At 40.6% G+C, this 25,839-nt stretch overlaps 1 protein-coding gene across 1 annotated transcript in view; it reads right to left on the bottom strand.

Moving 5' to 3' along the window:
- FAR2 (fatty acyl-CoA reductase 2) overlaps nt 1-25,839 on the bottom strand; it is a 48,926-nt gene that overhangs the window by 8,144 nt on the left and 14,943 nt on the right. Inside the window, exons 4-8 of the mRNA XM_028113227.2 lie at nt 7,686-7,863; nt 6,326-6,370; nt 4,179-4,297; nt 3,266-3,333; nt 941-1,112 (exon numbers count right to left, since the gene is read on the bottom strand). Of these exons, the coding sequence (XP_027969028.1) occupies nt 941-1,112; nt 3,266-3,333; nt 4,179-4,297; nt 6,326-6,370; nt 7,686-7,863 (582 nt within the window). The remainder of the gene's footprint in view (nt 1-940; nt 1,113-3,265; nt 3,334-4,178; nt 4,298-6,325; nt 6,371-7,685; nt 7,864-25,839) is intronic.

Below are 25,839 nucleotides of genomic sequence, written 5' to 3'. Positions count from 1 at the left end.
GAGCCCCATACATATATTTTCCCCATAGCCACAGCATCTCCTTTTCACCTTGCTCAAGAAGAACCCGATGATTACTGAGTTATGAGCTCTAAATACGTTCTCCGCAAATTTGGATAAATGCAACATTACCTAAGTTTTAGCCATTTGCACTGCTAATCAATGCCGAGAGAGACTTCTTCCTATAAAGAGACTAGCATAGAAGGCAATGCTATTCATGCTTCCAATGCTTGTTTGCAGGGATTGCCTTTGGTAATTATAATAATGATGACTCTTCAGACGCAATAGAAAATTCTTCAAGTGAGAGAGAGAAAGGGATAGGTCCTATATCACACAGCTAGATGGCGACAGAGCTGCCTCAGCATCAGCACATTCTACCTTGTCCCCTTTAATTTCTTTACTCACCTCTAGGTGGCAGTAACTCTAGTTCAGGTTTCTCCAGATCTTTCCTCTTTTCCACTTCTAGACTACTCTATATTCTTCTCTTAGCTTCTATTTCCTATTTGTAAAATTGGTGTAATGAGTACATCCTCTCTGGATTGTTGTGAGAATGAAAACGAGATCATCCCACGTCATCCCGTGTGTGTGTGTGTGTGTGTGTGTGTGTGTGTGTGTGTGTTACCGTTATTGCACACTTTTAAGATTACCTAACAGTTTAGAAAGCCCCAGACTTAGAGTCTCAGTTGCTTTGCTTTTTGGGTGGATGATTACTTGCTGAATTCACCAAACAAGTTTCTCAACATTTAACTTCCTTTATTATGACAGAGGATTTTTAAGGTAGGGGTCCCTTTGGGGATTCTCATTACTACTGCTTCAGTTGGCCCCAAATTTATGTAAGATTCAGTTGTCACCTTCAAGCCCCAGATGAAAGAAGGGCTAAGGACTTCGGGGCCCTAGTCTTCCATGCAACAACACTCTTAAAGCAACTGACCCGGCTTCTCACCTGGGCTTCCTTCCTGTGAGCCGCAGATAGAAGTCGTAGATGATGGCAGGGGCCCGGTGGCTGACTGCATTCCAGTACTGGCTTGTGATGGTGTTGGCTGTGAAGTCTGCATTTGGCCTCCTAAAAGCTCTCTCAAATGGGACTTTTTCAAAGGTTGCCAAGACTTGGAATCCTGGGGAAAAAAATAGAGTACAAGTCTAGGAGCATTTATAGTGGAGGGCATTTGCAATGGGTCAAAATGATAAAGACCAGTGATTGGCTGTGTAGAGTCAAGAATCAATCTCTGAGAACAATATTAAGATATTTATGCCAGGCAAGAGGTCACCTATAAAATCAAATAACGAGAATGGGTTCTGAATTGGGTCCTTTTCCTGAAACCTTTTATCTAAAACAACTTCTTGGGGAAATAGTTTCAATCAATACAGTGAAGTATTGTTCAGAAAAACTTGAAATCCATCATTTGGTTCCCAGGTTATTTAGTCTATTCTGAAAGGCTCAGGACAGAGCCTGAGGGCCTTATTTCCAAGGTTGGATCATTAGTTGTAGAACCATCAGTAAAGTTTCTTCATATTTACTTAAACCTTTATAAAGGGCTACTTAAAGCTTCATAAAGGTTTAAGTGAAAAAGAATATTAAGGCAGGATTGCCTTGTGTTGGTTCACTTTAGATACCAGTCTTTTACTTCTTTGGTATTTCTGCTTCTCTGGGAATATCCCAGACTCCATTGTCCATCCATTCTTGTCTCCAGATTTTTTTCACAATATTTTTTATATTATTATGTAGATAAATTATGTAGATGTATTATTATGTAGATAAATTATGTAGATAAAACCTGGATAAAAGTTTAAAAACTTTTAATGTACATTTGTAAAATAATTCTTTTCAAATGATATTAATTCCAATTCAATGTTGATTTTATCTATGTAAAAATTTCAAAGAACATACCTAAGTTCATTATTCAATTATGATGAAGATATCAGTTATTACGGTAATATGATTATTGTCCTCCTTAAAGTATATTACTTGGAAATCTATATAAAATATATATACCTTATACAGAAGAGATTCTCAAGAAACATCTGACCTAGGAATCTGACTCTTTTTCCTCCGAGAGGGATTCATACTCACTTTTAAGAATCACTACTGGAATGGGTACTGCACAGAGGCCAGAGACCTGTCTTCTACTTCTGTTTGAGGTACGAGCCCTCCATATGAATTTGAATAGATCTTTTACTCTCTTGGGGCCTCATATATAAAATAAAGCAAGGCCACTAGATTATTTTTAAGATTACTTTCAACTATGACATTGTATAATTTGATAAGCAGATAATAAGAGGTTTTGGCATGGAAGAAGACTTTTGAATTTCAGAAATGGAATTTACATGTAGCATCTTTTTATTTAAGAGCTTAACATATCTTCTTTGCTTCTATTAATGCTTGTTTTTTAATCCTGTTACTGAGGTAGAGGAGATTTATTTTTATTTCCAAATGTTTTCAGAATTATTTAGATATATGATCTAAATAACTGGATATATGATCTAAAGAATTTTGATGGCAGTAATTTCATTTTTACTGAAGTAACAACTTTACAAATAGAATAGCATAGCAGAGTGCTCTGAAATGGAAATCAGATTCTAACAAATTAAGTACATGTGATTTTTTTCTATATCTAGTACCTAAATAAAACTAGATGATCTCAAAGTTTCAGATATTTGCAGAAAACCAACTCCTAAATTGACAAAGGAGTACAAGATTGGTTAGCTAATTTTCAATTACATGCAGGATTAATTACTGCCATTCAACAAGATACTTTCGAGGTTACACTTACGGCTCACTGTATAAATCGATGAAGAGTATCACTGACTCAATACAAAAGGTAGCATTATTGAACTCTTTTAAATCTACTTGGTTATTGATGATCTCACAGTTGCAGTGATGTAGCCAGGGGACAAAGGACGTGTGTGTGCGTGAGCAGCCCCTGCCTCAGCACGAGGGGCATTTCCTCACTGACGTTACTTATAACTGCTGACTTTTACTTGGTTTTATCTATTTTTAAAATCTTTATAGCCAGTGGACCCCTTATTGCTTACAATCATGCACATTATTCCCACTAACCCCCTTTCTTTGAATCTCCACAGCACATTCTAGTTAACTCTTACACATTTATAATTACTATTTTATCTTTTACTTATTTTTTGTTTTTTTTCCTCCCATTAGACTCTAAGCTCCAAGACACATTTTGTCACATTTTTCCCCTGTGGTAGACACTAAAACTGTACGGGCAGATGCTAATAGTTATGTAGTTACGTCTCTACAGGCACTTACCCATTTTGCCCCAATTACAAGGATTGAGGTTACCAGATGTACAGTGGTAGATTAATGTTGACTTAGGTCTGGAAAATGAAATAAAAATTAAATAAATACAACAAAATGGAGGACGAATGAAAGATAAGGAAAAACAACATGTAGGCAAGGATGTTTCAATAATTCCTATAACTAGGTCAATGCTCCATCTTCTGTTCCTTCTTTGGGTAAAAATGCAAAATGGAAGAAGACGAGGAAAGTGTGCATGTGCATATGAAAGAGGGCTCAAATAAGTTGATGTATTTAGGAGCAAATGGAGGTACCATGACAATGAGAAAGTAGATCATATTGTTAACTTCTAGACATGTTTATTGGGCAAAATATAGGCTATGTTTTCTTCTAGGTCCAGTTCAGCCCTGCTGGATTGGAAAACAACTAAATGGCTGACTTCAAATAAGAAAAATTTAATTCTGTTTGCCATTTACAAACAGAGTCAAATATACAAACAACTTTTTTTTTTGTACTAGGAAATAGACCCCCACCCCCCATGGTGATATGAACTTTTGGCATATATTAGGAAATGAGCAGCTGTATAAAATAAAAAAGATGCCCTTATTTCACCTACTTTTATCTCCTTTGCCTTAAAAAAGGAAGCTGTATTTTAGATTACTGAAAAGAAAGAAAAGCTTTTTTGGGTTAGAATTTTAAGGTTAAATGATTTAGAGTTTGTTACTTTATACAAAATACGAAGCAGTATTTATAAAATACTTCAATGCATACGTGATGGCATATTTGGAACTATGTAAAATATTGAGACCGATTCTCTCTGACATTTGGGGTCTTCTACAGTCAAATGCATATATTTTGAAACTAAACCTAACATATTCACCCTCCTCCTCATCAAATCTTTGAAAGCTGGCTTCTGCATGCGCACCTGTGAACGGCTGTGTACCATCCCACAGCCAAGGTGAGATTGACGACTGTATCAACGGGAATTAAATCTGCCACAGCCATTGGAGCACCTCTTATGGACCGAAGAAACCCTTTCCCAGCCTGCACAGGAAAAAGAACATTAAATACTGAACCAAGTTTTAAGTAACAGCTGGGGCTAATACTAATGCTGCTCGTAATAATAGTTAACACTGACTTGCTGCTTACTAGGTTATCGGGCTAAGGCTGACTTCTCTCAGCCTATCGAACCCCCCAGCCAAGTCCATCTCAAATGACAGCATTTCCATAGAGGTCCTCAGGGTCTGTTAGGGAGTGGAGTTCCTCAAATTTGTGAGAGGTTAATATGTTTAGTTAATTAACAAACACCAAGGATAGTTTTTCACATTTAAAAATTAATTCATAAGATATCTTAAAAACTAAGGTTTCCCAAATTTCCCATTAATATTAGTTTACCATTTATTTATTTATTTGAGATAGAGAGAGAGAGAGAAGAAGAAAGAACGAGCAGGGAGGAGAGGGAGAGGGAGAAGCAGGCTCCCCACTGAGCAGGGAGCCCAGACACGGAACTGGATCTCAGGACCCTGGGATCATGACCTGAGCCAAAGGCTGACACTTACTGACTGAGCCACCCAGGTGTCCCTTAGTTTACCATTTCTTAAGTGAAGTCATTTTCTGCTAGTTCTCACTAATTTACAAACAATAGTAGACCCTAAAAGTTTAAGAAACATTTTTAAAATGAATAAAATTCTACCATTCCACAAACACTCTTTATTACTTGGGAAAAGGCCACCACTTTTTGTTAAGTATCTTTGTTCACTTCAAAGATGTTATATAAATGGAAGAATTGGGAATTATTCACATTAATAAATAAGTCATGCCAACAAATAAGTAGGTTAATAGTCATGTTTATTGACTTTATGAAGTTATTGATACCCTTCATATTTCCAGCATTGATTTGCAGTGGTTAGCACTTTCCTGTGTTCCTAATTTCTATTTTCTTGTGACTGATTCCCCTTCCTTTGTTTGTAAGAAATCAGTGAAAAGGTTTAGAAAAGCTGCATCCATGTGCAGCTTTGTAAATAATATAATAAAACTCACTCTAGGATCATCTTAAAATAATTATGTTCTAAGTTACCAAATGTTCACCCCAACTACACTTTGAAGATGAAAGAGTTGAAGGCAGGTAGAGAACAAAAAGAGAGGGGCTGCTAGAAAGAAATCAGAAAGAAGTTCATTGCCACTGTCTTTGACAAGTAGTCATAATTCACTCATGTTTGTATGTTAGTTCATGTGGGCCCTAGCTCTGAGAGGAACAGAAGCAGTCTGAAGCATGACATTTCTAAGAAGATTTACACTCAGGGAGAGACTGAATTCCTATTCATTGTCCTAAAGAGCAGAGAGGCAGTTCTGGTCCTATAATGCTTCCATGTGAACTATGAGCTGGGTCATGCCTCACCTCAGCTAGACCGGCCTTCACTGCAATAAGAGGCCCACAGAGGGCTGCTGACCTAGAAGCCCTGCTGCCATTTCTTCTTGTCTGGGAGAGGAGTATTGGTGAAAAATGTTTTCTGTATTCATTAATTTTTACATGCAAAAAATATGTTCTAATTGGTGATTCTCTTTCTTGTATCTGTTGAGAACTAGTTATTGATGTATTTTTATTATACATAAGATTTCTATCCACACACATCAACTCTTGAATGTGTATTATAATCAAGATTTGAATAATCTTTGAGAATGTTATTTTTGTTGCATCTCCAGTTTGCTATACTAATTCAAGCGATTAATAAATAGCGAAAAGGAGGCAACACTCCCATCTTGTGGTAATCAAAGGGAAATGCAGACATGGTCCTTGATGCTCAGACTTCCCAAATACAAAACTCCTAAATAGTAACTGAGGATATCACAGTACCTCTGTTTTCCTGATAATAAAATCTACAAATAATAAAAGTAATTTCATCATGCCTCTATTTCCCAATCAGCAAAATTGAGATTAAGTGGCTTCAATAGTAGTTACTAAAGTAACACTTATGGTTTGGGATCAATGAAGCTAAATCAACACTAGGCATTTTGTTACCATTCCTCCGCTACCTTTCAAGGAGTTATTTCTACATTATTATACATACATACCGCAATAATGAGCCCACTAGGTCCATTTAAGTTATCAACCCAACCCTATAAGGAAAAAAGATCTCAGTTACACATGTCAGAAAATTATAATACATCTGCAACGTCTACAATCTGATCTTCGTAAGTTTCAAACAAGAGCACTGAGACCCCAGCTGACAGAACAGTCTAATGCAATATATCTAAGATCACAAAGATGAGTGGAAAAGCACTGGATATTTCTGCACTTGTGCAAGAATGAAAATTCTGCCAGCATCTTTTTTTCCTGGGAGGAGTCATCGGGAGTTTCAGGTTGTTTTATGACATCTTAGAGGTTAAACTGAACCTTGTCTTAATATCATAACTTGCTAACCAATTCATTAACCATCACTTTTCTTCACCTCGGGCCTGATTTTCACTCTCCAGGGGAACACTACATATCAAATATGATTTGTAGGAAGGATCCATTTCTTGAAAATTTGAAAAGACATAGCTTCCATATTCTATTTGTATTGGCTTGCTCAGAGATATTCTCAGGAAGAATATGTTCTGGAGCAGTTGGAGGAAAACGTCTTCTTGAATTTGTCTACTAAGCCCTAAGCAAGTCAGTTGACCTTATTATGTCTGTTTCTTTATCTGTAAAAGTCAAAATGTGTGTGTAAATAGAAGAGGAGGGAGAAAAGAGAAGATGGAGGGCTTAATATTTGTTCTACCAGGGACCAGGCACTACACTAAACACTCCTCGTACACAGTCTCATTTGATCAGCTCTCCAAAGTGGGTCCAGTATTGGGCTAAAATAGCATTAGCCCAGTTTTACAGACGAGACTGCTCAAGAGGCTGCATTTTCAGTAAGCCCTAGAGCTCAAATTTTTTTGGTCCTAAAGCTTCACAGAATTGCTTCAAAAAAGATGGTATAAACTCAGTGTACTTTCAAAAGGATAGAGCAGTATACAGATGCAAAAATTATTCCTAAACTGAGAACCTTCTGTTAACTTTGTGATTCTTATTTACCCTGATGGTTGTAATACTACCAATTTGGCCATCAAGAGCATTCTGGTATATTTAAACTAAAAGTGGGGAAGCCAAGAACTAAAACTATCCCATGGGAATTTTCAGACGAGGGTTAATGATAAGCTAATTTAAGACCTCCACCCAACTCTAGGATAGGCAGTGTAACCCCCAGAGGAGCCTCATGCTGGATAAATCCTGAACCAAATGTGGAATTTTGTATTAATATAATGGGTTCGTATTTGATATGCTGCACTCAGCTATACATTCTGAGAAGAGAGAGAGAGAGAGTGTAAAGGACCTCTTCGGAAAGTAATTGGGCAAGAAAGATGCTGGTTTGGAAGCAAAGCAAGGAAACCAGGCGAGTGGGCTTACCGGGAAAGGCTCCTGCCAGGTTGCTCCCACAATGGAGGGCCTTATGATGGCAATGTTTAGGTTCCTGCTCTCCTGCTGCACCACCATCTCTCCCAAGGCCTTGGTGTACGTGTAAGTATTGGGCCGATCCCCGATCAGCTTGGGTGTGATCTCATCAATAATAGCATCGTCTAACCACCTAAGGGTAGTCAGAGTCAAAAAGAATTCTAGTAACATATGTTAGACAATAGACCAAAAAAAAAAAAAAAAAAAGAAAAGAAAAACCCCAAAACACAACACAATCAAACAAGACTTTCTCTTTCTCACTTGAGTTCTGGAATCCAGAACAGTCACAGGATACCAAGGCTGATTGGGCATCCATCCAAATCCTGCGCACTGAATGAGCTCTTGGCTCAGCACAGCTAGACCCAGTCTTACCACTTGAGTCCAGCTTACTCCCACCTAGATTGATAAATTCAATAGCCATGCCATCTACTACTTTATTACACACGATCTCTAATTATCCTCAATATTTTCTCTCCAACTGGCTCACTAGTACACCCATGGGGACATCGGTGGGTGCTGGCCGTGCCCCTAGCATGCCACGTGCTTTGTTCGTGGAGCTTAGAGGCTCTCACCCCGTGTGCTTTGGGGGCGGCCCCACTCACCAGTGCTGTCCAATTCACACCTACTATACCAATCTTGCAACCATTAGCTTTTCACTTTTAAAATTCCATTCAGTGCCTCAACAAATAAAAGCAACAACATTTGGCAGACTTAAAATCTGTTTTAGCAAATCTATGAAATGCATTTTGAAGCTATATTTACAGTCTATGGTAATAGTTTGGTAATTATTTCCAGAGATTTCCCAGGAATTCTGAAGTTCTCTAGTAGCTATTAATAGTCTGTCAAGTGTAGTGATTATAGTACTCTGAAGCAGCTTTAATAGTGATGGTTGAACACCTCTACTTACAAAAAGACATGTATCATGAGTGAGTTACCATGACATCCACCTAATCTCTTTTTTAAAGATGTCAGCACCCTTTTGATAATCCCAAAGTCTATCTGCACTTCTTGAAGAAAGCAAAATCATTGTCAAATACTTAATGTTTCTCTTAACTGGCAGATCCATTTGGTTAACCATTTTTTATAATATAGTTTTTTAAAAATTAGGCTACCTTAATTTGTTAGTGTGATTTTTCTAATCGATGTGCTTGGTACATTTATTCCTACTTCAAAGGACTGAGCTCAGTCATACTATTTTGATTGTAGAAAAATCTTAGCTATTACCGCTTTGCTCTCATGACAAATTATTGAACATTTACAATATGCTTATATCAATACTTATTCAGAAACACAACTCTTGGGGTGCCTGGGTGGCTCAGTCGTTAAGCGCCTGCCTTTGGCTCAGGTCATGATCCCAGGGTCCTGGGATCGAGCCCTGCATCGGGCTCCCTGCTCGGCAGGAAGTCTGCTTCTCCCTCTCCCACTCCCCCTGCTTGTGTTCCCTCTTTCGCTGTGTCTCCCTCTGTCAAATAAATAAATAAAAATCTTAAAAAAAAAAAACACAACTCTCAATTTTAATAATGCTGATTTGATGTTGGAGTGGGACATGAGCCCTGTCTATAATGTTTTGGTTTTCCTTGCTTTGCTGCTATTAGTGCTGAGTGTTTTCTAGATACTTTTCTAGATGCCTTTTGCTTTACATAGAATAGGGAAAAGTTGAGAAGTTCCTAGAACGAAAGCAACTCCAAATACTTAGGAAAATGGAAGATTTTCTAATTACATGGCCACCTGACATTTGGGATAAAGTGTGTGGGATAATGAAGACACCTCTCCATTTTATGGTGATGTTACCTTTCCCTCATCTTATTTGATGGTCGACAGTGATGGTCGACATCTTATTTGATGGTCGAACTGACCTAAGACCATTTTCTTTCACCTGCAAACACACACAGATTGCAAAAACTGGGTCAGGAGAAATAAAGCCTGATTTCAATAAGGCTGTAAAGAAACAAATTCTAAGAACACATCAGAACATAGGCATGCACTAAGATGATACGTCGCTGGGACCAGCTATTGTCATTGATGTTGGCGTGCGTGGAAAGGGTAACACTTAGAGGCTTTACCAAGCTTGGTGAGTTAGCTTATCTTAGAAAATGTTGGTTTTAGGGCACCTGGGTGGCTCAGTCAGTTGAGCATCTGACTCGGTTTCGGCACAATCTCAGGGCCAGTCTCCACGGTCAGCAGGGAGTCTGCTTGAGGTTCTTTCTCTCCCTCTTCCTTTGTGCTCCCTCCCCCAGATCAGGCTCACACACTCTCTCAAAAATCAATCAATCAATTTTTTTTAAGAAAACGCTGGTTTCATAGATTTCTAAGAACATAACTGCAAAAGAAGTTGCAGTGCTCTGTAAATGGCTTGCCTCTACTATTCGTGGCTCTGCCTGTTTTCCACTGAATTATCTTCTCGATTCCTCAGTTTTTACTGGTGAAAAATGGCGATCATTATAGCTGTTCTAATTTTCATGTTATCATGAGAACAAACAGGAATATTCACAACTGCACTTAAAGCTATTTGACAAAGCAAAATGAGCCAATAAACCGAAGGCATTTTTATGTTTGGTAAAACAACGAACAGGCATGTAGCTACAAAAGTAATAGTTGGTTATCATTTCTGCTGCAGGCAAACAGCTCTGGACCCATCTCATCCAGCCACTTCCTGGGTTCAAAGAGGACATTGGTGTAAGAAGGACACACATGCATTGGTTAAGTGATACTCTTTTGGGGACCTATAATCAGTTCATGCTTTTCTTTACCAAAGTGTGATTTGCTGCTGTTTGTTCTGCTTGTTTTTAAAACAGTAAATAAGTTGGCATGGAAAAAAGACACTCTATAAATAAAAGTACATTTCTAAAATTAACCAAATGCTCTTCAGGTTACCTGAGATGTTTTGAACCCATAGGTCCCAGGTTCTAAACTTCTACTTACGTTGCTTCAAAAGAAGCAAAAAGTTAGTGAAGATTTCAGAAAACAATGTACACACAATTTCCTGTAAATATTACTATCTTTTTTTTGGGGGGGGAGCTGAAACTTACAGAATCAACCTCCTAATATCACTAAAAATATCATAATTTTGGTATTTACTAAATGAAATAGCAAGAGGAGTGTGTATTTTTCATCCTAGTTTTCTTAGGCAAAAAGCAGGGCAAGACTAGTGGCATATCAGGTGAAGCGTTTTGCAGAGTAAGTACTGGACATGCTGCTTCACGGTCATGTTTGCTCTCTCCTTCTCTCATCTGATTTAGGTTCTTCCCTTGATTCTTGTAGGTACTTGCTCATGTGTCAGTTTCCCCATTTTATAATAAGTCCCAGAGAGTAAGGATTATGTTTCTTCTCTCCATGTCCAATCACTTTCTGCACCTAGGCACCTGCTCCCTTATTCAGTCCGTGAGGGCTCTCCCACACCACAGTCTTGATTGGCCAGTTTGTGTTTTGAGTAATGTTTTGGGAAATTGAGATGGTCACTGGCAGAACAGCCCAGGTGAACTCAGGAGGAGGTGGGGTTGGACGGAGACTGTGGGGAAGGAAGAAAGGGAGGGAGGGAGGGAGGGAGGGAGGGAGGGAGGGAGGGAGGGAGGGAGGGAAGGGTTGTGTTTGTAGAGAATGAAGCAAAATTGGAAGTTAAAATATCCAGTTGGCAGTGATGACAAGTGTTGAAAAGCTGAAAGGCTAACTGTTGACTAATTTCAACATGGCAGAGTTGGCTTCAGAGTAAATTTAAACTTTTTACTGGGGAGAAGGGTATACCTGTGCCTAGTGCTCGTAATGAACTGGCCTCTGCATTTCCCTCTAGACTTCTACTGAGCACCTATTCTGGCCTCCAATGGCCTGATAATATGAAAATTATTCAGTCTGTCTAGGAAACAGTCTAACTCGGCTCTGACTTGTATTTAAAGCCCGATAACATTAAAAGTACACAGAATTTTGTCAGCAGCTTAGATGCTATCTTAAGCCTATACAATCCTGACAGTAAATCCACAAATATCAAAATGAGTGTTTTCCTTTCCCCTGGAATAGATACACTTTCTTAGTATTAACAATGTGTTCATCAGCACCTCGGCGAGACTACTTTCCAAAATCTGACTTCCTTTCCTATTTCTGCCGCAGCTGACTGCTGTCAGTGTTTGATCAAAAACACCTTTTCTTGGTGGAGAAGAGAAATATGGCAGAGGACTAGGGGACCCTATTCCAACCAGTTCCCGGAATTGAGCTGGATATCTACCAGACCACTCTGAACACCCACGGAATCAGCCTGAGATGTAGGAAGATAAGTCTGGATCTCTACAGACAGAATATGGCAGGCGGTTGGTTTCGAGGTATGAAGCAGGGAGCCTTGATTCTGTGGGCAGATATCGGAAGATAAATGGAAGGGTGAGGGAGCTGTGGCGATCCTACACCAATGGTGAGTGATAACCTCCCACGCTGGGGATGGGGCACAGACTCACAGACCGGTAGCAGCGGGGAAAGGACTTTGGGGCAGCCCCCCAGAATGAAACCCGGACTGGGGGTGGCTGGCGGCTTTAGAAGCACAAAGGGCGGAGATGTGCCCCCGTGCCTCAACCTGGAAGTGAGGACTGGGAGTGCTGCTGAGGGGCGCACAACCCAGGATGCTGCAGTTTATAGCAGCAGACAGAAATGCAGATAGTGTGGTCTGGAGAGCTCACTGAAGAGCAGACTGCGATCCCTCTGCTCTAAGGCAGAGGATTGGAAGTGATCTCTTCTGCTCTGACTCTTGGAAGAGACTCAGAAAGCTGCCAGGGGAAGCCGCAAGAGAGCAAAAGCCCCCCAAAAACCAGTTTTCACTGAGCCCATCCCTCCCCCATAGGGTGCAGAGCAACTCTGCCCAAACAGGGTTGCCTGAGTAAAAGCCCAGCAGGCCCCTCCCCCAGAAGACAGGCTGGGAGAACAAGAGGCCGACAACCCTAAGGTCCCTAAAAAACAGGTACATCTTGCTTGGGTTGTGGTCGATAATTTGGACTCTGTACATTCCCTCAATTATCTGTCAACAGAATGACTAGGAGGTGGAACCCCCAAAATGGGAAAGACTCAGAGACTGTGACATCTGCCACAGATTTACAAATGGATACAGATATAACCAAAATGTCGGAAATGGACTTCAGGGTAGGAGTTGTGAAGACAATAGCTAGAATGGAGAAATTGATTAATGGCAACATAGAGTCTCTAAGGGCAGAAATGAAAGCTGAACTGGCAGAATTTAAAAATGCTATCAATGAGATCCAATCTAATCTAGATAATCTAACAGCTAGGGTAAGCGAGGCAGAAGAACGAATTAGTGATCTAGAAGACCAATTAATAGACAAGAAAGAAAAGAGGAGGCCAGGGAGAAACAACTCAAAATCCATGAAAACAGAATCAGAGAAATAAGTGATACCATGAAATGTTCCAATGTCAGAATTATTGGGATCCCGGAGGAGGTGGAGAGAGAGAGAGGACTAGAAAATATATTTGAGCAAATCGTAGCTGAGAACTTCCCTAATCTGGGGAATGATACAAACATTTGTGTCCTAGAGGCAGAGAGGACCCCTCCCAAGATCAAGGAAAACAGGCGAACGCCCCAGCATGAAACAGTAAAACTAGCAAATCTTTGAACCAAGGAAACCATCTAAAGGGCAGTTAGGGGGAAGAGATTCCTTATGTACAGAGGGAGGAACATCAGAATAACGTCAGACCTATCCACAGAGACCTGGCAAGCCAGGAAGGGCTGGCAAGACATATTCAGGGTACTAAATGAGAAGAACATGCAGCCAAGAATACTTTATCTGGCAAGGCTGTCATTTAGAATGGATGGAGAGATGCAGAGCTTCCAAGACTGGCAGAAACTGAAAGAATGTGACCACTAAGCTGACCCTGCAAGAAATATTAAGGGGGGTTCTATAAAAGGAAGAAAGACCCCACGAATGATATAGAACAGAAATTTACAATCTATAGAAAGAAGGACTTCACACGGCAACATGATGACAATAAATTCATATCTTTCAATAATCACTCTCAATGTGAATGGCCTAAATGCTCCCATAAAACGGCACAGGGTTGCAGACTGGATAAAAAGACAGGACCCATCCATATGCTGTCTACAAGAGACTCATTTTGAACCTAAAGAAACATCCAGACTGAAAGTGAAGGGATGGAGATCCATCTTCCATGCCAACGGACCTCAAAAGAAAGCTGGGGTAGCGGGTGCCTGTGTGGCTCAGTTGTTAAGCATCTGCCTTTGGCTCAGGTCATGATCCCAGGGCCCTGGGATCGAGCCCCGCATCAGGCTCCCTGCTCCGTGGGAAGCCTGCCTCTCCCTCTCCCACTCCCGCTGCTTGTGTTCCCTCTCTCACTGTGTCTCTCTCTGGCAAATAAATAAATAAAATCTTAAAAAAAAAGAAAGCTGGGGTAGCAATTCTTATATCAAATTAGATTTTAAGCTAAAGACTGTAGTTAGAGACACAGAAGGACACTATATCATTCTTAAAGGGTCTACCCAACAAGAAGATCTAACAATTGTAAATATCTATGCCCCCAACATGGGAACAGCCATCTACATAAGCCAACTGTTAACCAAAATAAAGAGTCATATAGATAACGATATGTTAATTGTAGGAGACCTCAATACTCCATTCTCAGCAATAGATAGATCATCTAAGCAGAAAATCAACAAAGAAACAAGAGCTTTGAATGACACACTAGACCAGATGGCCCTCATAGATATATACAGAACATTCCACCCTAAAATAACAGAATACTCATTCTTCTTGAGTGTACATGGAACTTTCTCCAGAAAAGACCACATACTGCGTCACAAATCAGGTCTCAACTGATACCAAAAGACTGAGATTATTCCTTGTATAGTCTCAGACCATAATGCTTTAAAACTGGAACTCAATCACAAGAAAAAATTTGGAAGAAATTCAAACACTTGGAAGCTAAAGATCACTCTGCTCAAGAATGTTTGAGTCAACCAGGAAATCAAAGAACTTAAACAATTCATGGAAACCAATGAGAATGAAAACACATCAGTCCAAAACCTATGGGATACTGCAAAGGTGGTCCTAAGGGGGAAATAAATAGCCATCCAAGCTTCACTGAAAAAAATAGAAAAATTCCGAATTCACCAACTAACTTTACACCTTAAGAAACTAGAGAAAAAGCAACAAACAATGCCTAAGCCAAGCATTAGAAGAGAAATAATTAAGATTAGAGCAGAGATCAATGAATTAGAAACCAGAAACACAGTAGATCAGATCAATAAAACTAGAAGCTGGTTCTTTGAAAGAATTAATAAGATCAATAAACCACTGGCCAGACTTATCCAAAAAAAAGAGAAAGGACCCAAATTAATAAAATTATAAATGAAAGGGGAGAGATAATGACTAACACCAAGGAAATATGGCATAACAACTATATGCCAATATATTAAGCAACCTGGAAGAAATGGATGCCTTCCTAGAACCCTATAAACTGCCAAGACTGAAACAAGAAGAAATTGACAACCTGAAGAGGCCAATAACCAGTAACGAGACTGAAGCAGTGATCAAAAATCTCCCAAAAAACAAGAGTCCAGGGCCTGATGGATTCCCTGAGGAATTCTACCAAACATTCAAGGAAGAAATAATACTTATTCTCCTGAAGCTGTTTCAAAAAATAGAAACAGAAGGAAATCTTCCAGACTCATTCTATGAGGCCAGCATTACCTTAATCCCCAAACCAGGCAAAGACCCCATCAAAAAGGTGAATTTCCAACTGATATTCCTGATTGAATATGGATTCCAAAATTCTCAACAAAATCCTAGCTAATAGGATCCAATGTATCCTCCAATACATTAAAAGGATCATCCACCATGACCAAGTGGGATTTATCCCCGGGATGCAAGGGTGGTTGAACATTCGCAAATCAATCAGTGTGATAGAACACATTAATAAGAGGAGAGAGAAGAACCATATGGTCCTCTCGATGCAGAAAAAGCATTTGACAAAATACATCATCCCTTCCTGATTAAAACTCTTCAGAGTATAGGGATAAAGGGAACATTCCTCAAGTTCATAAAATCCACCTATGAAAAACCCACAGCAAATATCATCCTCAATGGGGAACAGATGAGAGCCATTCCCTTAAGATCAGGAAGAGTCAAGGATGCCCACTCTCGCCACTATTGTTCAACATGGTACTAGAAGTCCCAGCAACAGCAGTCAGACAACAAAAAGAAATAAAAGGTATTCAGATTGGCAAAGAAGAAGTCAAACTCTCTTCGCAGATGACATGATACTTTATGTGGAAAATCCAAAAGACTCCACCCCCAAATTACTAGACCTCATACAGCAATTCAGTAATGTGTCAGGATACAAAATCAATGCAAAATCAATGCACAGAAATCAATTGCTTTCTTATACACTAACAATGCAACTGTAGAAAGAGAAATTAGAGAAACAATTCCATTTACAATAGTACCAAAAACCATAAGATACCTCAGAATAAACCTAACCAAAGAGGTAAAGGATCTATACTCTAGGAACTACAGAACACTCATGAAATAAATTGAAGAAGACACAAAAAGATGGAAAAACATTCCATGCTCATGGATTGGAAGAATAAACATTGTTAAAATGCCTGTGTTACCCAGAGCAATCTATACCTTCAATGCCATCCCGATCAAAATTCCAATGACATTTTTCAAAGTGCTGGAACAAACAATCCTAAAATTTGTATGGAACCAGGAAAGACCCCAAATTGCCAAGGAAATGTTGAAAAAGAAAAACAAAGCTGGGGGCATCACATTGCCTGATTTCAAGCTATATTACAAAGCTGTGATCACCAAGACAGCATGGTACTGGCACAAAAACAGACATATAGACCAATGGAACCCAATAGAGAGCCCAGATGTGGACCCTCAACTCTATGGTCAAATAAGTAGGAAAAAATATGCAAGGGAAAAAGACAGTCTCTTCAATAAATGGTGCTGGGAAAATTGGACAGCTATATACAGAAGAATGAAACGCAACGATTCTCTAACACCATACACAAAGATAAACTCAAAATGGAAGAAAGGCCTCAATGTGAGACAGGAATCCATCAAAATACTAGAGGAGAACGTAGGCAGTAACCTCTTCGACTCTGGCCACAGCAACTTCTTTCAAGATACATCTCCAAAGGCTAGTGAAACAAAGCAAAAATGAACTTTTGGAACTTCATCAAGATAAAAAGCTTCTGCACAGCAAAGGAAACAGTCAACAAAACAAAGAGGCAACCCACAGAATGGGAGAAGATATTTGCAAATGACATTACAGACGAAGGTCTGATTTCCAAGATCTATAAAGAACTTCTCAAACTCAACACCCCAAACACAATTAAGTCAAAAAACAGGCAGAAGACATGAACAGACACTTCTCAAAAGAAGACATACAAATGGCTAGCAAATGAATAAATGTTCATCATCATTAGCCATCAGGGAAATTCAAATCAAACCACATTGAGATACCACCTTACAGCAGTTTGAATGGCAAAAATTGACAAGGCAAGAAACAACAAATGTTGGAGAGGTTGTGGAGAAACGGAACCCTCTTACACTGTTGGGAGGAATGCAAGTTGGTACAGCCACTTTGGAAAACAGTGTGGAGGTGCCTCAAAAAATTAAAAACAGAGCTACCCTATGACCCAGCAATTGCACTCCTGGGTATTTACTCCAAAGACGCAGATGTAGTGAAAAGAAGGGCCATATGCACCCCAATGTTCATAGCAGCAACATCCGCAATAGCCAAACTGTGGAAAGAGCTGAGATGCCCTTCAACAGATGAATGGATAAAGAAGATGTGGTCCATATATACAATGGAATATTACTCAGCCATCAGAAAGGATGAATACCCAACTTTTACATCAACATGGATGGGACTGGAGGTGATTATGCTAAGTGAAGTAAGTCCAGCAGAGAAAGTCAATTATCATATGGTTTCACTTCTTTGTGGAACATAAGGAAGAGCATGGAGGACATTAGGAGAAGGAAGGGAAAAATGAAGGGGGGGAATCGGAGGGAGAGATGAACCATGAAAGACTATGGACTCTGAGTAACTGAGGGTTTTAGAGGGGAGGGGGTTGGGGGGATGGGTTAGCCTGGTGATGGGTATTAAGGAGGGCACGTACTGCATGGAGCACTGGGTGTTATACAAAAACAATGAATCATGGATCACTACATCAAAAACTAATGATGTATTGTATGGTGACTAACATAGCATAATAAAATAAAATAAACAAAAAAAATCTTTTCTTTTTCACATGGCAGATTGTGCTTCTAGACACCAGGTAGCTTCAAGAGCATGATTTTTAGTAGGTACAAATCTATCGGGAAGTTTTCATTGATGAAAGCCTCTAGGAATGACGGGGCCAAGTGAGGAGAGTGGGGAGGCCAGGGCACATCAGTGACTGGAATATGAATGAACCCCATGTCAAAGGAGAGCCGTTAAATGAAAAAGCTCTTGGAGGCACTTTTCCCCAAACTTGCCTGCTCGTCAGTAAGACTTATGTGGGACCTATGACAAAAGTCCAGTTCCCTGGGTACCATCTTAGAACCTTCAAATCAATATTCAGGGGTGACAGCTTCATCATCTTGATTTCTAACCAGTGGAGTGGTGACTGTTCTGGTCAGGCAAATAGGGGAATCGCCAATTTGAAAGGACGCCACTCCACAAACATAAGCCTTGCACAAATAGGGATTAGCTCTCAGAAAGGCATCGCTTTTTGGAGTAAAATTGTCAGTTGACTTGAGCTTTAAAGGAGTTAAATCCCTGGCACTAGAGATGGAATCTGACAGTCAATTAGGGGACAGGTGTGTGCAAGGCCAGGTGCAAAGCAGTTACCATGTCCCATTGGTTTTTCTGTCCCCAAACACAGAGGTGTTTTTTTGTACCTGTTGCCACTCCCCAGTTCTAGGTCTTCACCCCACAACATGGCAGGTCACGGCTGTCCACCTCTGGCGACTGCCCGTGCCAATCTAACCCCCTTCCCCCATGACCATACTAACGTTCCTATTTTTTTTTTAAGATTTTATTAATTTTTTGACAGAGAGAGAGACAGCAAGAGAGGGACCACAAGCAGGGGGAGTGGGAGAGGGAGAAGCAGGCTTCCTGCGGAGCAGGGAGCCCAATGCGGGGCTTGATCCCAGGACCCTGGGATCATGACCTGAGCTGAAGGCAGACGCTTAACAACTGAGCCACCCAGGCACCCCCATACTAACGTTCCTAAAGCCCACTTTCGTCCAAATCTTTTTTTGATGAAAACAAAATGGAATCATCAACCAACCAAAACCAACCCCCTACACACACACACACACACACACACACACACACACACACACACACACACACACACACACACACACACACACCCTCCTGCTGTGGATCCCCATTGCCTATAGAATTAAATATGGTCCTCCACATGGCATTCAAAATCTCAGTATGGGCCCAGCCTATCCTCCCGGCTGGACCTCTGACAGCTTCCCTACACCTAGCATCTGTGCTGCCCAAGTGGACGGACGGCCATATCCCAAACATGCCCCCGGTCTTCCTGCTCCTGTGGCTGTGCCTAATATGAGCCCCCATCTCACATCTCCCCACTGCACCTCCTCTCCGAAGTCTAGGTCCTGTGCCTGTCTCCATCTCCATCTAACTCACTAGGTCCCACTTCCTCTACCACACTCCATATATAATGCTACCCTGTTCTATTTTGTGTTTCATTGCGAGCTCCTGGAGAACACGGTCTATATTTTAAGAAAGCACCTTTGACTCTCTCATGCTGCCAAGTATGTGGGAGTACCAAAAAGAGCCATGTGACCAGAATCATGTGGCCATGGAGAAAAATGGTGTCCCTGTAACTTACTAGCTGAGAGGCTTCCGAAGAGTTACTTAGCCTTTCGGGCTTCTGTTCCTTAATTAGCACAGTAGCGATGATACATAGCACCACCCCTCCAATATTATGGCAAGGGACTGAACGTCTGTCAAAGTGTCTTTACTCACAGTAATTGCTCAGTGATGACACACAGCTGTCCCTCCCTTCTTAATGCATATGTATGAGATTGATTTAAGGAGGCTAACTAAATAAAGCAGTAAATACTACTAGTTATTTCAAGTTTTTCTATAGGTGCAAAACTCCTTTTCTTCCTCCCTCTTGTAAGAGCAGTTAACTTAGCTTGAAAAAGATGGAAAGCAGTAATCTTTCCTGGTTAGTTATGTGCATTTTTTAAAAAATAAACATTCTAGGGGTGCCTGGGTGGCTCAGATGGTTGAGTTTCTGCCTTTGGCTTGGGTCATGGTCCCAGGGACCTGGGATCGAGCTCTGCATCAGGCTCCCTGCTCCACGGGGAGCCTGCTCTTCCCTCTTCTTCAGCTGCTCCCCTGCTTGTGGTCTCTCACTCTCTCTGTCAAATGGATAAATAAAATCTTTAAAAAAAATACAAATAAATAAATAAACATTCTACTTAAGCTGTTGTTCTGGAAAACTGGAATTGCACAGGTAATCCCTCATCCATGTACGCACAGGACTTTCTAAAGGTAAAAATCCTGGAACCGCAGAAGCTAGAAGTATGAAGACAGGGAGACGGCTAAGAATGGCGGCACAATTGCATGATAAAATGCCTGTGGGAGTTGGGATGACGACATCGGACACGGGCAGGCGTGAGGGCTACAGAAGCCTGTTTAATGCTCATTCATGGTCACGCTTGTGATACCAATAAGAAGCATTGACTCCTAATTGGGGTTATTATTACAATTTGGTTATGCTAACATCCTAAAAGTTTATACTAACGCAATCAAATTTCACCTTTCAGCCATGGTTCAGGACCAAGGGGATTCTGGAAGTTTTCAGATATGGACTGAAGGAAGGGAGCTGAGGCCTGGCGGTCTTGGGCTGTGGGAGGACAGAAGTGGGGTGGGCTGAAGGGGAAGGGGCAGGGCTGGTAGGTGTCAGGTTTGGGTTCACTGGCCCAATCCCCTTACGAAAAACAGTGAGCGCTATCACTTGGGCCTACGCAATTGAAAAAGGTCCTGGCAAAAAGGGCAAATCCTCTTTTAACAATTAAAAAAAATAAAAAATCCTCTTTTATTGAACAGGAATTCTCATTAAACTGGTTTTCAGGGAAAAGAAAGGTTTATTTTACTTTGTCATAAGTGATTTTCTTTTTTTTTTTTTTTTAATTCTTTTTTCCCCCAGCTTTACTGAGGTATAATTGACAAAATGGTAAGATATTTAAAGTGTACATTATCATGATTTGATATACAATGTAGAAGGATTCCACCTGCCCCCGCCCCCCATCTAGTTAATTAGCACATCCACATGGGTGATTTTCTTGAGATCACAAAGCCCAGAGCACAGCCTCAAGATCATCTTGCAGTCTAACACCTGGTTCCTTTCTAAAAACATGAGGACCCCTGGAATACCAAGAACAATGACAGCTCCTAGATGCCATGAGGCCACCGTTAATAAAAACTTCCAAGGGAAATGGAAACCTAAAAATCTTGGAAAATAATTTTATTGTAACCACAGGTTGATTACAAAATAGAAATCAGACAAAACATATTTTCTTAAAGTAACTAAATTTAGGTGAATTGATATTTATTCAGAATAACTTTAATGCTGTTTGTTATTCTAAAACTTCCAAAAATTCCATCTGATATAGGGGTCGTTGAAACTGTCACAAACAACAGTGTAGCTAATGAAGGGTTGCTAAGCTTTATTCAAAGCATGACTCCAGTCTTAAACAGAGGTTCTATTAGAAGTCTAAGAGGGGGCGCCTGGGTGGCTCAGTTGGTTAGGCGACTGCCTTCGGCTCAGGTCATGATCCTGGAGTCCCGCGATCGAGTTCCCGCATCGGGCTCCCTGCTCAGCAGGGAGTCTGCTTCTCCCTCTGACCCTCTTCCCTCTCGTGCTCTCTCTCTATCATTCTCTCTCTCAAATAAATAAATAAAATCTTTAAAAAAAAAAGTCTAAGAGGAAAAAATGGGCCATCAGAAATAGGGATAAGACATGGACATATAGGCATTTTACACATAGGACTTCTCATCCCCAACTAGAACAAGCTTGCTCTGGAATTCTGCCATCTATTTTCACGTTTGTCTAAACCAATCAACCAACAAACCTCAGCCGGAATAGTGTGAACAATGGTCATCTCGTTCCATCAACAACATTTCATTCATTAAGCACATATTGGAGTCCCTACCATGTGCTGGCACTGAAAGCAAGAAGGAGCAAGAGACATTCCCTTCCTTTGCCAAACTCATTGCCAAAAGAAAACATAGACAAACAACCAGATATTTTGAATAACCTGGGGAAGAGCAATGATAAAGATGGGCATGGGCTCCCATGGGAGCCCCAGGGAAAGCTGCCTCAGCCCAGCGGCTTCCAGGGGAGAGCTCTGATGTCGGAGTTGGAATTACCCAGGTAAGCAGAGGTGGAGGTAGTTTCTAGAAACAGAACCATCATAAGCCAAGGCAGAGAGGCATGAGGGAGAGGAGTAATGACTTCAGTGTGACTGCAGCACACATGTAAAGGGAGGGCTGATGGAGATGAGGCTGGACAGGTGGTCCTGAATATAGAATTCTAAGTTAATAAATTGTGGTTATGACTTTTCCCTGTTTGAGAAAAACAACAACAAAAACGTTGGTTCCTTAATTGCATGCAAAGTGTATTCTTTTGAGACAAAATTTATTTCATTTTTAGTTCTGTTTGGCTGCATATTTTTCAAAATAATTATACTCCTTTGGGAGCAGTAAATGACAGACATGGGTTTTATACAAATGTCAATTATGGTTTGATCATAAATCATGAAGCAATCACCTGCTTTTACCAGGGGACACGGAGTGTGGGGAAGGATGGCAAGTGCTGAGCACCTGAAGAGAAATCAACTCCTCTTCTGGGAGGTGAGTTTATTCTTCTTGGAGATCTAGGGGTCCTGGATCTGGAGTAGAGTCCGGACACAGTTTGGAAGGGAGGAAGTGCTACAGAGGACCTGGAGAAGCCCCTCACCGTGGGTGAACTGAATCTCCATTTCCTATCTCTTTTCTCTGGCAAATTCTGCAAGACTTCTGTAATGTCTCACATCATGCCGTGATCTGTCAGGTGCTAGACAGGTCAGCAGTAGAGGAAGGCTCTGGAATCTCAGCAGCAGCACAGTCTGGAATCAAAGCCTGTCTGCCCCTTTTCCTGGGCATAGCAAATACGTAAGCACTACACTGACCAAGAAGACAGCACTATGAGAGGGCAGCTAACTGAAACAAATTGATTCTATCTGAAAACACACTGAGGCTTTCCACATCCACTCTCCTGTACTGACTTAGGGCATCAGAGCATCTTTTCTTCAACTCTCCTGACAAGCTCTGCACTTGGAAGGTTCCTTTGCATCACTTAAGCAAATCATTGCTTATTAGCGACTTGAGGTAACCTCCAGGTTCTTTAGATGACTTTCATTCTTCTTTGTCCTGGATATTTTAAAATAACAGGTAAAAATATCTATTCTCAGAGCTGTAGGAGATAAAAATGTTTGCCCTGATGGGAATGAACTCTTGATTTAGCTAAGCTTCATTTTAAAGAGTCTATCTTAAATGTCTATGCTACCCAGAGCAATCTATACCTTCAATGCCATCCCGATCAAAATTCCAATGACATTTTTCAAAGTGCTGGAACAAACAATCCTAAAATTTGTATGGAATCAGAAAAGACCCTGAATTGCCAAGGAAATGTTGAAAAAGAAAAACAAAGCTGGGGGCATCACATTGCCTGATTTCAAGCTATATTACAAAGCTGTGATCACCAAGACAGCATGGTACTGGCACAAAAACAGACATATAGACCAATGGAACAGAATAGAGAACCCAGATATGGACCCTCAACTCTATGGTCAAATAATCTTTGACAAAGCAGGAAAAAACATGCAATGGAAAAAAGACAGTCTCTTCAATAAATGGTGCTGGGAAAATTGGACAGCCACATGCAGAAGAATGAAACTCAACCATTGTCTAACACCATTCACAAAGATAAACTCAAAGTGGATGAAAGACCTCAATGTGAGACAGGAATCCATCAAAATCCTAGAGGAGAACATAGGCAGTAACCTCTTTGACATCGCCCACGGCAACTTCTTTCAAGATACATCTCCAAAAGCTAGTGAAACAAAAGCAAAAATGAACTTTTGGGGCTTCATCAAGATAAAAAGCTTCTGCACAGCAAAGGAAACAGTCAACAAAACAAAGAGGCAACCCACAGAATGGGAGAAGATATTTGCAAATGCCACTATAGATAAAGGGCTGGTATCCAAGATCTATAAAGAACTTCTCAAACTCAACACCCAAAAAAAACATCATCAAGTCAAAAAGTGGGCAGAAGATATGAAAAGACACTTCTCTGAAGACGACATACAAAGGGCTGACAGACACATGAAAAAATGTTCATCATCATTAGCCATCAAGGAAATTCAAATCAAAACCACATTGAGATACCACTTTACACCAGTTAGAATGGCAAAAATGGACAGGGAAAGAAACAACAAATGTTGGAGAGGTTGTGGAGAAAGGGGAACCCTCTTACACTGTTGGGAGGAATGCAAGTTGGTACAGTCACTTTGGAAAACAGTGTGGAGGTGCCTCAAAAATTTAAAAATAGAGCTCCCCTATGACCCAGCAATTGCACTCCTGGGTATTTACTCCAAAGACGCAGATGCAGTGAAAAGAAGGGCCATATGCACCCCAATGTTCATAGCAGCAATGTCCGCAATAGCCAAACTGTGGAAAGAGCCGAGATGCCCTTCAACAGATGAATGGATAAAGAAGATGTGCTCCATATATACAATGGAATATTACTCATCCATCAGAAAGGATGAATACCCAACTTTTACATCAACATGGATGGGACTGGAGGTGATTATGCTAAGTGAAGTAAGTCAAGCAGAGAAAGTCAATTATCATGTGGTTTCACTTATTTGTGGAACATAAGGAAGAGCATGGAGGACATTAGGAGAAGGAAGGGAAAAATGAAGGGGGGGAATCGGAGGGAGAGACGAACCATGAGAGACTATGGACTCTGAGAAACAAACAGGGTTCTAGAGGGGAGGGGGGTGGGGGGATGTGTTAGCCTGGTGATGGGTATTAAGGAGGGCCCGTACCGCATGGAGCACTGGGTGTTATACGAAAACAATGGATCGTGGATCACCACATCAAAAACTAATGATGTATGGTATGGTGACTAACATAATAAAATTAAAAAAAATAAAGAGTCTATCTTAAAGAGAGATACAGTATTACATGAAATTAACATCTGACAAATTTCACGGGAAGTAGTCTATTTTCTCTGTTGTAATACTTTCTTTTGCAGTTTTTTTTTTTAAACAAGGTAAACTTGATAAACTGAGCAGAAGAATGAAGATGGAGAAAACAAAAACATACTTATTCTGAGACCAGGGCCATGTTCTAAGAACAAAGTGGTTCCCGTTAGTAGGCAAGAAGAGAAAGATGCTAGACCGTTATTTTTCCTCCACAACAGGGCAATAAGGAAAGCGTATCTCGGCCTCCTAGACCAAGAGACTCGCATTTCCTACCAGACCTGGGAGGATTTCCGCTTACCTATGAGTTCTTCCTTATTAACCTTTTGATTAACTGTTATTAAACACTCCTGAACACAGTGACTGCCTTATATAACTCAATTGATCATCCCTACAAGATGAGCACTATTATCAGCCCCATTTCACAAATGAAGGAACTGAGGCACAGAGAGGCCAAGGAACTCACTCGAGGTCACACAGATAGGAAGGTCTGACGCTGAAAACTTTCTTCTTCACTTTTACACTGTACACTCTACTTCCTTTAGTGACCATGCAGAGTTCAGTAAGAAATGAAAAACCACCTCTATGGAAAGCATTCCTGTGCACCTAGTACGATCCCAAACTATTCCACAAAACTCTTCCGTGGCATTTATCCATGCCTGTCCTCCCCATCACCAAGCACTATACTCCCTCCGCAGGCTAGCATGAAGGGAACAGCAGGGATCAGGTTGTGAAAGCTAGCACCTTTGCGAAGCATGCTGTTTCAAGTGTCTCGCTTTGTTACCTCATTAATGAATGACTACAGAGAATCACAG

Source organism: Eumetopias jubatus, unplaced genomic scaffold (genome assembly GCF_037043125.1).
Source record: "Eumetopias jubatus isolate StellerSeaLion01/CBP00866 unplaced genomic scaffold, mEumJub1_p1.0 scaffold_8, whole genome shotgun sequence".
Classification (NCBI taxonomy): domain Eukaryota; kingdom Metazoa; phylum Chordata; class Mammalia; order Carnivora; family Otariidae; genus Eumetopias; species Eumetopias jubatus.
Note: the sequence above shows the minus strand (reverse complement) of the source record. Positions and strands in the feature narration are given on the sequence as shown.